The sequence below is a fragment of the Neolamprologus multifasciatus genome, chromosome 17 (genome assembly GCF_963576455.1).
Source record: "Neolamprologus multifasciatus chromosome 17, fNeoMul1.2, whole genome shotgun sequence".
NCBI classification, from domain to species: Eukaryota; Metazoa; Chordata; class Actinopteri; order Cichliformes; family Cichlidae; genus Neolamprologus; species Neolamprologus multifasciatus.
The window spans coordinates 15,406,079-15,422,869 of NC_140455.1; the positions used below are offsets into that span (position 1 = coordinate 15,406,079).

Below are 16,791 nucleotides of genomic sequence, written 5' to 3' on the forward strand. Positions count from 1 at the left end.
ATTCTGATTTTCGTTTTCTCTTACGATTTGGTACGATGTTACGCATGCTTCCCAAATGAGTATTTTATACTTATTGACGTAACTAAAATGACATTAAAGTCAAACCTGGTGGTGGTGGCTTGGCTCCTTAAATCGCCGAGGTGTTCAGTCATCTTAGTGTACCAATCAGATTAGCATACATTTAATTAATAATTATTAAATGTACGCATTTAATAATTCGCACTCTAGAATAATTCTGCCTTGTGTGGAGCTGTCAATTCAGAATACAGACGACAAACGGTAAATGAATCATGTTTATTTAACGTAAGGACATACGGTTAGGATTACTGCTTACAGCGTATTTTTGTCTAACAAAATATAGCAGTCAGTTTGTGCTGCATACATGCCGATCTGACAATGTATGTTGACTTGGCTGCAGTGGGGATTGAATAACATAAAATACATCTTGTTCCTGAACGTCATTAAACAATTCAATCCACTTTTACATATGTAGCAGCAGCAGCAGCACCAACTCATCTGTACTCATCTTTATAGCTGAGTTACCCTGCGGAGGGCAGTAGTACACCTAGAAGCGTCTGTTATAGGACGAAGAAGATATCCCGTGATCTGTTAGGGAAGTACAGCTGAGGAGGTGTTTTGTCGAGTAGTTTTCATATGTTCGAGTAAAGATTTATTCGTTCATTACTTAACGCAAGCCTATTGCTTTATTATTTGTGTGTACATGTTCTTTCAGACCAAACAGGTAAGATGAAGACATCGCTTTATCTCAGACAACTTTGTTATTTTCTTAGACTTCATTTGATGCATTTGATTCCTTGGAAGATGCGTCTGTCCTGTCTGATCTATATAAACTTGGCTTTGGTGCTCTATACTAAAAAAAACCCCTCTCTATACTAACAGTGATAGTTGTATTAAACTTCCTTGTGGTACATCCCCTAGATCTTCTGAAATGTGGGGGAGGTTCCGTCAGTTCAGTTTATTTCTGCTGCACATCAGTAAAATCCAACTATTGAGAAGCAGAGCTAAGTGGGGCTCACCTCAAACACTCCACATGAAGACGGAGTGAATAGTTTTAGGACAGAGGTAAAGTTTTTGACTGTGTCACCACTTATCAAGGGCAGGTATACTAAATCATGCAGCCTTAAGGCTGAGGGTAACACCGTATAGCCAAAAGAGAAGAATTTTCAAGCAGGTTGGCAGCATATCAAGGAAGACAACTGTGAATTATTTTACTAAGCTATACTGGTATGAATCAGCTCAACAAGTTTAATTTAATACAGTATATTTGACCAAAACATTGTTTCGTAATAGTTACACGTAGAATATATTGACATGGACATGCATTTAGGATGACCTGCTGGTTATCACTTTTTTCGGTGAAGCAATGAAATCAGTGGCAGGCACTACAGCTCCATTTCTATACTTTCTATGGCACGTTTCGTGCTGAAATACACAGCATTTACTTACCTGCCAACTGGAAAGAAATTATTCCAAACTGATTCATTAATAAACTTTGGTTTCCATCATGAGTGATCCGCTGCTCAGTGTCTTCTTTTTAAATCATGACTATCGATTTTAAATCAAATCAGTCACTCTGAGGATAAACACAAACAAACAGCCCAGCTGTCTGATGTGATGAAAGGTGTGATGAATGATGAGGCACATTTATTTATTTAATACAATATAATGAGGTAATGCAGCTGTATTATAATTATTTGCAGTTAGCTTAATTTGGATTGTTCTCTGAAGATAATATTGACACCTATATGCATTTTCATGACGTGGGAATAGCAGTCTTCTTTTTTTTTTTGTGAGGTCAAATAAACTATGATATAGCCTGCTCACAGAAATTGACAAATCTGCAGATGCAACATCTGGAACACGGAGAGTGAAATATGTAAACAAATCTAACTAGTTAACATGAAATCCAGGTAACCTGGGTAACTGATTAATCTTATTAAAACATGAAACAAAAACAGGCCCTTTGTACTTTCACCTGTGTTTGGCTTTGAATAACAGACATTAAATGATCTACAGCTTATATTGTCTTTTCTGTAATAGTTTTTACTAGGGCTGGGCGATATGAGGATATATCGCGATACACAATATATATCATGATATGTTTAAATAGCCTCCAAAAAAATTGTTATTTTCAACCCTATAGTGCCTAAAATTGCCCTGGTATACTCATTCAAATCGACCATTTTTTTCAACTTTGAATACAACAAGTCTGAATGAATTGAAATGTTTTATTTTAACCATTTGTTAACCATCAGTTGCACACAGAGGTTTTTCCACAAATGACAATACTGTCACATTAAGTCTCTTTCTGTGGTCACCACTAGACCTTTAACAAACAAAAGATCACGGCAACAAAAAGGACATCAAACAAGAATTGATGAGACAAAATAAAACAACTGAAATTAAGCTGGTTTATTTATTCATCAAACACGGAAAAAATTGCGATAGATCACGTACATGCAGTATAAAGCCCACCCCTAATTTTTACCTGAAGTATCTGTTTCATCCTCTTATCTTACACTATGATTATGATTGCATTGGATAGCTCTGATTTCCAATGCCTTCTGGCCGCTTTCTTTTCTTTAGGTTTTCATCATTTTACAGCAATGACAGGCCAAGGTTTGGGAAAGAGATGCCTACCTGCTCAGCTGCTGGTGTTCTGGATGTTGACCAACATGTCTGGTGATGAACTGTTATGATTAAATGAATCCGTTTCACTTCAGAATATTACATAAAATGTGGAATTAACACTAACGCTGCCCTCCAACACTCTGCTTGTACTTCAGAATCCAGATTGAGTTTGTTTGCTCCTCAGGCTGTTACACTTGAGGAATACTCTAAAGATGCCGTCGTTATTACTTCCAGGTAATACTTAGTATTTTAGATAAGCCATATTACCAGTGTAGATATATAAGTGTACTTTCTGTGTTTAATAATAGAAAGCCTGTTAAAATTGCAATAAAACGATTCTGTATACAGTACCAGTGTTTTCAGCATGTATTACATTTACAGTTATATTCTGGGAAACCTTTTTGGATTCTGGGTTAATTGAAATAATTGTAGTTATCATTTGTACTACACATTGAATTATTTGCAAGACATGTATAGCTACATCATAGTTTTAAAGGATACACAACTTCATCTCACAGTCATCAGCAACCTTTCTGTTTTTTCTTTTCTAAATCCATTGTTAAGTACATTACATAGCAGATCGAACCAAAGAGAAGCGATATTATACCCATATGAATTAAGATGTGTTACTACTGGCATTTAATATAGACTTTGTTATTGCAAGCGTTAACATTTGTATTGTTCCCTTTGGTGTTTGGTGTCTTTGTGCAGTTCCCCTCTCAACCAGTCAGCTGTGATTCACCTAAATGTAACATACAGCTCCAAGATAAACTACTCGTCTATAATCACAGTGCCTGAGGAGGTAAGAAACCAAACATGAAAAAAGGATGCTGCATATGAGGCAACAAAACATGGGCTTAACAAAACATTTCAAACTAGGATACTTTTGAGGAAGTCAGGATGGATGTTTGTTTTTTTAATAACTTTGTAATATCATAATATGGACACAACAACACCTCTGATTACAGTAGTTAAAGAATGATTGGGTATAAAAAGAGCCTCTCAGAGGTTGATGCAGTCCATAACTATTATCATAGGCCTTTTGCTGCTGTTCTTTGACTTTATAAGACAAAATCAGACCTGGGTTATCTAAGTTTGATGAAATTAAATTATTATTTTTTATCAAAATGTATTTGTGACAGTAGGCAGAGACCAAAATCTATGTGAGTTTTTTGTTTAGGTCATGATGCCAGTACAAGCTACCGCTGTCAGTTTTAATGTGACAGCCCATGATGTTGGTCAGGTGACCACATATCTGGTTACCAACAGCACAGAGCTCAACAGGTGGGTATCAGTCCAGCGCGAAGAAAATAATTTCTTTCACTGAATGCAATAATTGAATATCTTAAAGTGATCACTGTTTTCTTCAAATTTGGTGTCCAAATCTTATAAATGGAGTCTTGGTGCCAGTGAATCTCCTGTTAAGTTTTTAATCCTCTCCAGACTGTACAAGCTATTACAAAACATTGGTTGAAGCAGCAGAGCACAAACACACTGAAATGTGGTTTCTTTGTCCCTTTTTGTCACGCAAAACGTCTGGATCTCAAAATGGTTATAAGCTAATGGTTGAAAAGGTAGAAAGTTGTTAATTCTGCACTACTCAGAGCTAATGATGCTCACGATGAGATGGAATTTTCCTGTTTTTATTGTAAAGCCCTTTGGTATACTGCTGGTGCTATACAAATAAAGTTGTATTGTATTGTATGGATGGAGGGATCCACCAGAGGCCGGCTGATGTCTGCTGTCAGTTTATTTTTTAACTGATTAACTGTCCAGTTTCTTTGTGTCCATAAGCTATATCTTTTTTTCCAGTGTGCCTGTCAGGATCCGCTTCATAGTTGTCCATAGCAATGTCCTGTCCATAATTAGTGAAGTCATTGGTTGGATTTACTTTCTGGCCTGGTCAGTGTCTTTTTATCCACAAGCCTTCGAAAACTGGAGGAGAAAAAGGTAGTTTTTAAACATTTTTTATCTGTCCTTATATATTTCTTTCTTATTATTGTTATTATTTTGTAGTTAGACTGACATCTGTCTAAATGGTTTTATGTGTGATTTCCCCCCCCCCCCCCCTCATCTTTTTTGTTTGTAATAGTTTTGCATTCGGCTAAAGTAAATCACTACTGGTAGTATGAGGCGATACATCAATACATAAATCAGTGCCATTGCCAGAAGGTTTGTTGTGTCTCCCAGTACAGTTTCAAGAGCATAGAGATTTAAAGAGACAAGCAGCTACTGGACCACAGCAACCTCCCTGAACATGATCCAGTAATCATCGCAGTGGCAGACAGCCAAGAAAGGGTTTCAAATTTTAAAAAGTTAGACAGAACCAGGCCTTGACACGATTTATACCTAACAAGACTGGCTACGGATACAGACTACAGAATGGAGCAAATATTAGCCAGCTTCTTTACATAGATATCAAACTCAATCCAAACCCAAAAAGAATGAAGGTAGTCAGGTATGAGTGGATTGTACTACTAGAAGACAACATTGCAGAAATTGAGGATAGCTGTAAGTACCTTGGAAGGCAAATGAGAACCAGGAAGAGTCCACATGGAAAAGCTGCAACTACCTGCAGAGAATACGTCACGGCCAGAGGAGTAAACTGAATGGAAAGAACAAGAACCAGGCAATCGACACCTACAGCCAACCTAGTTGTCAGAGCTGGCCAAAGGAAGAAATAGAAGCCCCTGACTTCAAGACAGGAAAGCTTTTTACCATGCATGAAGGGTTTCACCCCAAGTCCAGCACCCTGAGACTGTCGGCTAAGCAGAAGGAAGGAAAGAGGACTAGTGAGTGTCAGAACTGCTATTCAGGATAAAACAGCAAAGGGCCATGAGTGCATCAGAAAGATGGCCACAAGTGATCGTGTGCTTGTTAAATATCTCAGGCAGCAGAAACCTGAAAAAGGACCCGAGCAAGAAGAGGAACCAAGAAGAGGAATCAACGTGGAAGGACAGGGCACTGCACAGCATGTACTGTTGGCAGGCAGAAGAAGTCTAAAAATCCTACCAGTGGCTGGACAAAGCTGGACTGAAAGACAGCACAGAGGCAATGATCATGGCAGCACAGGGTCAAGGTCTAGGCACAATATCAGTAGAGGCAAAGGCCTACAACACCAGGCAAGATCAAGAAAAGATCTAACACAGGGCGGAGGGGAGGGAGAATCTAGAAAATGAATGACATTGATTGCCCTGACTCTTTCTCTCCAGTCTCTTGTGTGTTGGGTTTAATGTGGTGTGAAATTCATAGAATGATTAAAAAAATGAAAGTTACTCAAAATTAAAACTAACATGTTTGTCTTCAGTGTTGTAGGTCTGAACTTTGACTTCCTGGCTCTCAACCTGACGGGTTTCATTGCTTACAGCGTCTTCAATATAGGACTGTTCTGGATACCGTATATAAAGGTAACTCTATCCGCTGAATGGACACTCCATTGTTTATACACATGAAGAATAGGATACCAGCCAGTACCAGTGAGTCTAGAGAAACCTTTGAAAGTTAAATGCTTAATTAGATTTATAACTGTATTTCACATACTGTCTCCTTGAGAACAACTCTACGATCTTTTCAGTTGATGTTTTTCATGACTACACTGGACGATCCACCTAGTGGCTGTTGCCTTTGTATAGAATAACTTTAGGTTTTGCATAATACATACTTTTTGTTAAGCTACTGTGTGCTCCTCCTGTAGGAGGAGTTTCTGAAGAGGAACCCTAATGGAATCAACCCTGTGGATGCTAATGATGTTTTCTTCAGTCTCCATGCTGTCCTGCTGTGTTTGGTCTACGTCAGCCAGGCTACTGTGTATGAGGTATGTGTATGTCATTTCATATAGTTAAAGACTTTCTGCTTTAAGACACTTAAAGCAGAGGAGCAGAATAATTTAATGTAATGACTTTATTGTTAAGACTGGTGAATACGACATGACTCTCAAAATCACTTTTATCACAGAGTCAGTTTGTTTGGCAGGATGTCTCAGACTCAGGACGGGTGTATAATGCTGTGTGCCATTTTTCTTACAGAGGGGTGGACAGAGAGTCTCTCGGACGGCCTTGGTTTTATTGCTGATTGGCTGGATGTTTGCTTTGATCAGCTTATTTGTTGCTGTAGCCAAAGCAATCACCTGGCTGGACTACCTTTACTATTTCTCTTACATTAAACTAGCAGTGACTCTTATCAAATATGTACCACAGGTAAGACTCAGACACAAACTGGACTTGCGCATTAAATAATGTATACTAGACTGAAACCATATTAAAAAAAATCTTGCGTTGTTGGATGTTCCATCGATTTAATGTGTTTTGATGCCCACCAGTGGTGCATCTGTCTACATTTCTTTTTCAGCAACAGTGCCATATGTTCCAGAGATTTATTACAGTAAACACATTTTAGAAATACAATGTTCACATCTGACCTGATTAATACACTGCTAAAAAAAACACTTTTTAATTAGATATGTGTCATTAAGTTGGGATATTGATCTTGGTCAGTTAATTAGGAGGGGGTTATTAAAGAGTTTTAGCTGCTTTGATGTTAATGAAATTAACTATAGGCGCACTAGAGGGGCACCTCCTCTCCTCTCTGATGATTTTTGAGCAGTGTACAAGTCTTAAATGTTCTATGCCATATTTATTTTTATCAGCAGTGAATACAGTTGATGGCTTTCCTGTGTTTCCAGGCATACATGAACTACAAAAGACAGAGTACTGAAGGGTGGAGCATTGGCAATGTGTTACTGGACTTCACTGGTGGATTCTTCAGCATTCTCCAGATGATTCTGCAGTCTTATAACAATGGTAATTACAGTAGTTTGCTTACTGTACATACAAAAATATTTAATGAAACCTATGGAATAAGCAAGATTTCTGTAGTGACTGAAAGAAAGGAAATGTTGACATGAAAAGTACAACTGTGTTTACTGTGCTTATTTTACCCCTCAGCTGTAAGAAGCTGATGGGTTATTGTTGTCACCTCGCCCTGTGGGCGGCATGGAGACGTGATAACTTGAGAAGAATTAGGATTTTTAAATGGATAAAATAGGTGCATCTACTTTACTACCTGTACTGTTGATTTGCACTGGAGCATTTTGACTGTATCTCGTATTAATTTTGATCCTCAGATGAGTGGAAGCTGGTGTTTGGTGATCCTACAAAGTTCGGTCTGGGTCTGTTCTCCATCGTGTTTGACATCCTTTTCATCACTCAGCACTATGTTCTCTACAGACGATCGTCACAGTATGAACCACTCGTGAACCAACAAGGAGACTGATACTCGCTGGAGTGACCCAAAGAAGCACATTTATGTACAGCTTTAAAGAGAACTTATGGTTGTTGTTTGACTTTCATTGTGAAAAGAATCTGGCCAGTTTCTTCAAAGCAGGGATTTACATGTCTCATTAACACCAACTCACGTATGAATATTAAGAAAAGGGAAGACAAATTAAGTGAAAAAGCAACTGTAACACTAACTGTTTGACAAAAATGTTATTATCCATGTCATTCGTAATTAAGGTGGTAAACCTGTTATAAACCAGGTTACCATAGCGAGTCGGTTTCTCTTCAACTTTCACTTCTAATCATTTTCTGACAACTACTGTCTTGAATCAAGACTTCACTGCAAATGAAACTGTGATAACTAAGCAATTTGCTGTAACACAGACAAGAGATCTTTAGGTGTGATAAGTTACTAATGAGGATTAATAAAGTGCTATTTCATTGTACTCTTTGTCTTGTAAGCTGCCATGGAAGTCTTGTTGTTTCAGTGTACTCCAGATTATGTGCTACAAACTCTCTTCGATAAATTACGCAAATAACCACCACATGTGAATATTTGATTCTTAATGCAGAGTGCTGCAGTCCAAAATTGCCAGAAAAAAACCCCCCAGATGCCATGACCTTGATATTCTTTTACAGTATCATTAGACTTTTATTTTCTATTTACAACCAATTTGTTATATATAAATAAATTACATAATTTCCAGAAAAGATTTCAATTCAAGTGCATACAAGAGCTAAATGACAATATGTTGAGGTTAAACACAGTTTGACTCACTGGTCCAGAAACAAAATACAACGTGTGCATAATGAAATTGTAGACTGTTAGAGAATGGGCAGCAAATGCGGTTCAGTCGTCAGTGTCCATTTTGCCTTTGAAAGGACTGCAGACTGAATAAAAAGATGTACAATTCAGGATGTAAACAGCTCTTCTTACAGTATTGCAAAACCTGACGGAACAAATGCTCAGTCTATCCAGGAATTTAATGTCAATGGTCCTTGAATGGAGTTAAAACACACAGCACGGTCTAGAAGTGCCTGAAGACCATCGGGCTCGTTTTAGGCATTGCTGATGACTATAAGAGCAGGAGTAGCCGTCTGCTGACTTGTCTCACACATGATGCTCTGCTCAGATGGCTTGGCAAACACTCTGGGAGTGTTGAGATTGTAGACTCCCGCCTGAAGGAAACAGGCTTGCAGTGTTAGACACAGTACCTCCTTGGGCTTTAGCTGCAGCTTGTACTGGGACTGACCCACCCAAGCAAATGAGCTGTGGACCTCCAGGGACTCTGGGCTGGAAGAGACAAATAGAAGTTTTATGTTAAAAAACAAGTACTTTTGAAAAAGAATGCTATATTTAAGAGGTCACAACTTATCACCTGATATTAGAAAAATGTGTTATTTTGACCTCATGTTAGAAACCATCTTCACAATCTGCCTCAAGTATCTGTGGTTATTGTTGGATCAACTAACCAAAGAAATGCTTGCTCTTTGACTCAATTTGTTCACACAGTTCAATGGAGTCTTGATGGTCTACTTTTTCAGTTATTGAGGCCTGTGTACTGTTGGGAACACTAAGCTTTATATCCTGGTCCTAATGTATGTATCACTGCAATTTAATTGAGATGCTCTATAGAGAGTTGACTTCCTTCAGTTGTCTACTGGTGGATACTCAACCAGGATGCATCACAGGATAATTAGGAGCTACAACAAAGGGTTTGAATACTTCTGTGGCTCAGATTTTCTACCATTTTTCCCATGGTCATTCTGAGTTCAATCTAAACTTGAGCTAAATCTTAATTATAAAAAAATATATCCTGAAGTAATATGAAAAATAAACACTTTCTCAAGCCACTGTATGTATCAGCTGCATTTTATACTGAAAAAGAGCAAAATGACCAAAGACATAATCGCTCTACAGTATTCTGTAACTTTAAGGGACTTTTGTATTAAAAAAGAAATCACCTTGATTTTGTCATTATTATGGCCATTTATTGCATATACAGATACCAGACTGCAAAAAAAATGAGTTGTGGGTGAAAACATGAGTTTTTACAACTCCCTCAGTCTGTCTTGGTTGCTGCTACATACACTACATGCGCCCACACTTAGTGGCTTCAACATCTATAAGCCACTTTGTACATTTAACAGTTTAGACATGTATTGTATGTATACATCTCTAAGCATTCCTTCTGTACAGACATGCAACGTCAGTCTTATTTAAGTGAAATCCGCTGTCCACAACAGTTTTGTCTCCATTTTCCTTACAAAGTAATCATGTGAGGAAGGAACACATCTTGTTTTAAGAAACTTACCTGGTGCTTTTGTGTCTTAAGTCAATGATGACATCTACCTGAGCCAAGGAGCAGTTGGACAGAGTCAGAGTAACTGGCACCAAACAGAGACTAGGCACAAAGAGAAAAGCAGCTTTTTATTAACAGAAAAAATATTTGCGAATAGGATAAATTCTAAACAAAACATACAGGTCTACAAACAGAGGATGGGTTGGATAAATGTAATAATGATAAATACTGCCAAACATGGTAACATCTTATTATCCTGTCTTAGGATGGCGCTGAAAAACTGCTCTGTGCATGTGGTTATTATAAGCCGTACAACTAATTTTTTAAACTGCAAGACATTATTTCTAAAGAGCTTCTCTTATCAGTATATTTTTAAAAATCCAAACAAAGCCAAACAGTCCCAAATAATTGGCCACCATCATATCTTAAAAACCCATAGTATCATATATTTGATCCTGAGTTTGGATATGTGAGACAGAATAAAATCCAAGCTCTACTATAGGTAAGGCTTAATGCTCCGTTGTGATAATGCTTTATGTGCTTATAGCTATATCAAAACACACTGAACCTTCTCTTATGTTGCTATAGACAAAGGCTGTTTAAGGAGCTTCCACTGAATATGTACAGACCTCTTTTGACTCTCCATATGTTTAATTGTGTAACCATCATTGCATACCATTAACCTTTAAATCGTCTTTCTCCTATATTGTTATTTGTCCTCTCTCTTCTTTCTATCTCGCTCTCTAACCAGCTAGCAGCCTTTTGCTTTACTAATTACTTTGCACAGTCTTCTTTCTATTTTCCAGCAGTAAAGATGACAAAATAATCCTAAACTTGAGAAAATAAGGAGATCACATAAAGTTTGAATGTTTTTCCTCATTTGGTGGTTCTTAATGGTTTTGGTTACAATAAAGACTTGCAAAAAGGAAATCTGTGTTGGTCTATGTGCCTAAGGGTCTTATGCAGACCTTCAAAAGAATTAATTTCCAACACAGTGCCAAACAGAATTGATGAGATAATTTAGTTCAGCCTGGAGTAACTTCTTGAGTTTAACTTAACTCTATGGATCCCAGGGGGCTTTTCTAGTGTGAAAGCTTTTTTTAAAGTGAGAGCTATACATTAACCTTTGCTCGTGCTCTGTCCCATCTCTTATCTGAAGAATACGTTTCTAAATCTGATGGAACATTTCAGAGAGATGCATCTGTTTAATAACCTTTTGTAATCACTTGGACCAAACATTGTGTTAGGAAAAACAACACGCCAGGTGCCTCACCTTTCCTGCACAAATGGGTGTGTGCAGGTTTCAGGGTAGTGTAGATTTGTTTTGATGAGCTGACAAAACTCTGCAGAGGGAAGAATGACTGGAGGAGGCAGGTCTGATTTAAACTTGAGGAGCACCATCTCCTGAGCTTCCTGAAGATGCACACACATACACTATTATAGAAGACTTGCTCTAACAAATAAAAGTAATCATACCAGCATTATATAAAATATTTAAGGTAAAACCCTCCTGAAATAAAACATTATATTAGCTTTTTGCTTAAAGTTCTGCATTATTTCTAAGAATAATCAAAAGTGGGATTAAGTTTAGGTTTCTTATGCTGGTTTTATTTTAGAAAAATTGTTTTTAATCTAGCTTCCAAAATATCGAACAAAGAGCTTGCTGTACCTCTTTAGCAGTCAAAGAACTGGCTTCTTTGCCGATGGTCTGCAGTGCAACATGGAGTTGGCCCTCCAGGATAAGCTGTTTGTTGTCCTCAACCACATAAGCCTAGTTAGACAGACACACACAAAATGGTTATTGTCCATCAAAATATCCATCCAGGGTTAATATGATCTAATGTATATTGCACATTTAAGAATGATCCCTTAATGAGTATGAGCATGCATGATTTCATTGGTGGTGGTGACTTGTATTTTTATTTTTGGTGTATTGTTCTTTTATCTTATTTTCTGGCAATCAATCATTGTAACCACAGCGCCACTCACTGGTGGAAGGAAAAAAACACTAAGTGTGAGAAAGAGACTGTAGTGTGGATAGCAGAAACCAGCGTGACAGAGAGAGATTAAACTGCCAAGCAGGTTGAGAACAGATGCATTTTTATTATAAATATTGTGTCCAACTCCGGCCTTTATGGTTAAAATCTATTCTGATTACTTATGAATGAGGATTTGACCTGATTTTTGTTTGTTTTAGCCGAGTGGACATCTTTGCTCTGTGAACCTGTAAAACTGAGATTGTGAAACCGTGATAGCGAGCCACCCCTAAGATAACTATTCCTGCTGGATCAACTTATATTCAAGAGATAAGGACACTTCACATTTCTAAACTGTGGTACGACCACACCATCATTTCTGTCACTGCTACGCACAGAGGACTTAACTGTATTTTTGTTTTCTTCCCTTATTTATTTTTATGCTGCAATTTGGATGAACAGATTAATGTGCATTAGAAATTCTCTATATATTTTTGCGTGTTTTATATCCCATAAAAAAGCCAGCATTTAAACATTTACAGTAGTCTGTATTTTAGGATCTCCAGTTATAAACTGCTCTTGCAAACCAAGACTCTGGTGCTCGCTATCTGTAAATATCTACAGTGCTACACATATCTATCCATCCATGTATCACTAAACTCTGTTACCTTCCAAATGACAATTATGTTGAGGTCCAGCTCACTGCACTCCTTGGCAATATCTGTCAGGTCTGAACTTCTGTTCTCAGTAGGTACAGAGCCTTGACTCTTGCTGACTGATGATATCCTGGATGATGCTCCGTATGCTTCCTGAGTTTCTAACGTCAGGCAGCGGAAGAAGAAATCCCCACATGGTGTGGTAGAACTGATGATCTGTTAGACAGCATATTGAATCAAATAATCCTGCTACATCACTGTTTTCTTGACAATACATTTTCAATTCCACAAAATTCAGAAAGAGTTACTGTTTGTTAAAAAGCTTACATAGAAGTAGGCAAACATTTCTAAATGGTTCCTTCTAGCTTTAAATTTGTTTAACAACAAACACCATAGAGGCAAAAATGTCTTGATGCAAGTAAATCCCAAAAAGTTGTTTCTGTTTATCTGGACGTCGAGTTTTCAGTGGGAGAAACTTTTCATCAGTCACCCAAGTGACTTCTTCAGTCTCAGCTGACTGCAGGTCTTCCCAACCTTATGAACAGTAAATCTGCACAATAACTGAAACCAGCCTACTGAGTAAATGTAAATATCCCAGCTGGACATTTGTCAAAGCTGGGAAGGCTCCTAAAGAAAGCTCCAGGTGATCAAGGAGAGAAGGACAACTGCTGCCTAAGTGAAAACCTTTAGCGATCCCTTATGTGTCAGAAATATCGGAACAGTTGAGACACATTTTCTCTAAACACAGCGTCTCTGTGGCTTTTAACCCCAAAACACGTTACACCAAAAACTGGTGCACCCCAAGGATCGGGTCCACTTCACGCTGTGAAGTGCCAGGAGGATTGCCAGGAGTTATACATCGGGGAAACCAAACAACCTCTGGCGAAGCGGATGGCACAGCACAGAAGAGCTACCTCGTCAGGCCAGGACTCTGCAGTCTATTCACACCTACAGGCCAGTGGACACACTTTCAGTGATGAGGATGTACACATCCTGGACAGGGAGGAACGCTGGTCTGAGTGCGGACTCAAGGAGGCCATTTACATGAAAAGGGAAAGACCATCTCTGAATCAAAGAGGGGGCCTAAGGGTACATCTTTCACCATCTTACAATGTTGTGATTGCAGCCGTTCCCCAACTCTGTGAATGGTGCTCATGGCCATTGTTCATTGGGCTTCGATCAGTGGTTGTTGATCGTTGGTCATGACAATTTGCATATTAATGATCAAGCTACTGACCTCACAGCACATTCTTCTTTCAGTGAGCTGGTTTCAGTTATTGTGGAAATGTACTGTTTATAATGTTGGTGAAACCTGCAGTCAGCTGAGACTGAAGAAGTCACTTGGATGAGTGACGAAGCGTTTCTCCCACTGGAAACGCTTCGTCCAGATGAAAAGAATCAACTTTTTGGGACCAAACAAAAAACATCCCCAAAAAACAACTATGACAAAGCATGAGAACATACAACCATAACAGAAAATTGTATATTGTGAAGTGTATGTTCTACTCACCTGTTCATTTCCCATACTCAGGTCTGAAAAGGTGTACTTCTCTACAACCTTAGAGGTAGCTAGAAATAACAGACAGAACTGTGAAATTCATGCTCACTGAAAATGACCTAACGAATGGGGTTTGTTTTTTCACTAAAAGTACCTTCACTGGGTTTGCAACGTGTGGCCCTAAAACACAGCTTGGCTCTTTCTCTGCTGCCAAGTTTACATTCTGAAGGAGAAAAGGAAGAAAAAGACAAGTTACGATCCACATCAATATCCAGCTGAGCACCCATATGCGTATAGCTGCCGATTGGGTACAACAGCCTTCTCCTGTCTGGTTGGATATTGAGAGCTCTATGTCTAAATTCCCTTTGAAAAGTTTGCTTTTTGTGGGAAAACTTAAGACCTTAACGATGTTCTGTAGCAACCCACTCACATCTGTCTTATCTACTGTTAAAGCTTGGCGAATGGTTCAAAAATTAGAAGGAAGGTCTCACTTAACATCTCTTGTCACTCACTCATCCGATTATCCTCTTTTTCTGCCCGGGACCACTGACCCTGGCTTTCGGAACTGGGCTGCGAATGGTATTTCTACCTTTTCTGACTTAATGGACGGGTCTAACCTCATGTCCTTTGACCAGCTAATCTATAAATACAACATTCATAGGCATGACTTCTTTAGATATTTACAAGTGAGGGACCATATACAGAGGGCTACAACAATACTAATCAAACTGTCTTTAAATGTGAAAAGCAGATATTTCAGCCAAACCTTAGAACTTCTATAAAAATTTGTTATGGCCTGTTAACAGAATTTGGGGTGACTGACACAACCAATTTGAAGAGGACTTGGGAAAAAGAATTAAATATAGTGTGAATAAAGTGTGAACTGGATAAGATCTTCACCACTGACACTGAATGCAATCCACTGTGTGGCAAACGACAAAATTAGGGGGACGTTTGGAAAGCAGCTCTATGCACTGTTAACATTCTGTGCAAGGAAATGTGTCCTCTTGAACTGGATCACGGACACGGCCCCATCTAAGACTCAATGGCATCGAACGGTATTGGAATATGTCTCATTAGATTTCCTAACATGCAAGCTACATAGTAGGGACAAAAAGTTTCAGAAAATATGGGACCCATTTATGCCGTATGTCGGTTTGGATATTTCTGCTATTTTCTCACGGGCCTTGGTATAATGCAAGCAGATCACTGCTATTTTATATATATGTATTGTTAATCGTATCTCATAATCAAAATGTCTGGATTTTCCACTTATTTCTTTGTATTCATGAGCCGGGTTGCCTGTCTCTTTGTTTTGTTTTGTTTCGTTCTGCTATGTTGTTGTTGTTTTTTTTTTCTTGTTGTTTTGGTTATTTGTTTGTTTGTTTAATTTTGGTGTCAGTGTAAAGTTTAAAACTCAATAAACACACAGTTTAAAAAAAATCCAGTTTCTGTCTGATTTCTCAGACTTTCTATCTGATTTAGTGCTCAGTGCTGATAAAATAATTATTGTGGGTAATTTTAACATCTATGTACATACTGAAAATGACAGGCTCAACATGGCATTTAATCCATTATTAGACTCAACTCACTTCTCTCACAAATATAAAAACTCACCCACCACTTTAATCACACGCTAGATCTTGTTCCGACATATACCAGAGAGACTGAAAATGAAACAGTATTCTCAAAGTGCTGTAACTAAGTTTAACGATATAATTCCTCCACTGTTTTCTTCTTCAATGCCGTGTGTCAACAGTGTGGAGCAGCTATCTGATCTAGTTGTACAGAGGTCGGATTATCTTGTTAATACATTTACATCATCGCTGCGCGACTGAGACTGTGGATCAGTTGAAAAAGAAAACCCCAAATCAGAAGTACTTGACTTCCTGGTATAACTGTCAAACGCGAGCATTAAAGGAGATCACTTGTATAATGGAGAGAAAATGACATATCACTAATTCAAAACACCTTCATGTAGCCTGGAAAAAAAGTTTATTGTTCATAAAAAAGTCCTGCATGTTACTGTCCCTCACTAGTTAAAGGAAATAACATTAGGTTTCTCTCGATGTCATCCATATAAAAGAAGTGCTTACTGATTACTCTGTTCTACAGACTATATCCATTGATCTAGTCAAATGGTAGTCAGTGGTACTTGCTGGCAACTTGTGCAATTTCCTTAAAGTTGGCCTCTAGTGTTGTTCATCAGAATCCATGTGTGAGACATTGAGTCGTAGGATTTCTTGTAATCAGACCAGGTGGTGCACAGACTGGTCACAGTCTGATCTTACAGTCTTAATTGACTGCTTTATCTGCTAGTAACTGGTATTTCTGCCATTTCACTCATGTATTGAGCTATGTGCCTGTTAGCAGCTATGATACCTGACAGGAGCTTCGATGTATTGCTAATATACTGACTGGCCCCTTCTG

At 38.3% G+C, this 16,791-nt stretch overlaps 2 protein-coding genes across 3 annotated transcripts in view; one reads left to right on the forward strand and one right to left on the reverse strand.

The window, feature by feature from the left end:
* Window positions 1–512: 512 nt before the first annotated feature.
* On the forward strand, window positions 513–8,374 carry ctns (cystinosin, lysosomal cystine transporter). Its single transcript, XM_085137483.1, has 11 exons — window positions 513–742; window positions 2,608–2,703; window positions 2,808–2,886; window positions 3,364–3,454; window positions 3,833–3,936; window positions 4,465–4,602; window positions 5,960–6,059; window positions 6,347–6,466; window positions 6,678–6,848; window positions 7,334–7,451; window positions 7,775–8,374. Exons 2-11 carry the CDS (start codon window positions 2,628–2,630, stop codon window positions 7,921–7,923), a joined length of 1,146 nt encoding a protein of 381 aa, XP_084993609.1. The 5' UTR covers window positions 513–742; window positions 2,608–2,627; the 3' UTR covers window positions 7,924–8,374.
* Window positions 7,825–16,791, reverse strand: part of trappc8 (trafficking protein particle complex subunit 8) — a 32,251-nt gene continuing 23,284 nt past the window's right edge. For both annotated transcript variants that reach the window (XM_085137480.1, XM_085137479.1), the window contains 7 exons: window positions 14,516–14,584; window positions 14,374–14,432; window positions 12,876–13,079; window positions 11,901–12,002; window positions 11,505–11,644; window positions 10,244–10,333; window positions 7,825–9,222 (listed from right to left, as the gene is read on the reverse strand). In XM_085137480.1, coding sequence (XP_084993606.1) covers window positions 8,988–9,222; window positions 10,244–10,333; window positions 11,505–11,644; window positions 11,901–12,002; window positions 12,876–13,079; window positions 14,374–14,432; window positions 14,516–14,584 — 899 coding nt within the window. In that variant the 3' untranslated portion in view covers window positions 7,825–8,987. The remainder of the gene's footprint in view (window positions 9,223–10,243; window positions 10,334–11,504; window positions 11,645–11,900; window positions 12,003–12,875; window positions 13,080–14,373; window positions 14,433–14,515; window positions 14,585–16,791) is intronic.

Coding starts and splice junctions, on each gene's coding strand:
- ctns (XM_085137483.1), top strand. CDS start 2,628: ATGACAGGCCAAGGTTTGGGAAAGAGATGCCTACCTGCTCAGCTGCTG. Junction 2,704..2,807: donor GATGTTGACCAACATGTCTG/GTGATGAACTGT, acceptor CTTGTACTTCAG/AATCCAGATTGAGTTTGTTT. Junction 3,937..4,464: donor AACAGCACAGAGCTCAACAG/GTGGGTATCAGT, acceptor CTTTTTTTCCAG/TGTGCCTGTCAGGATCCGCT.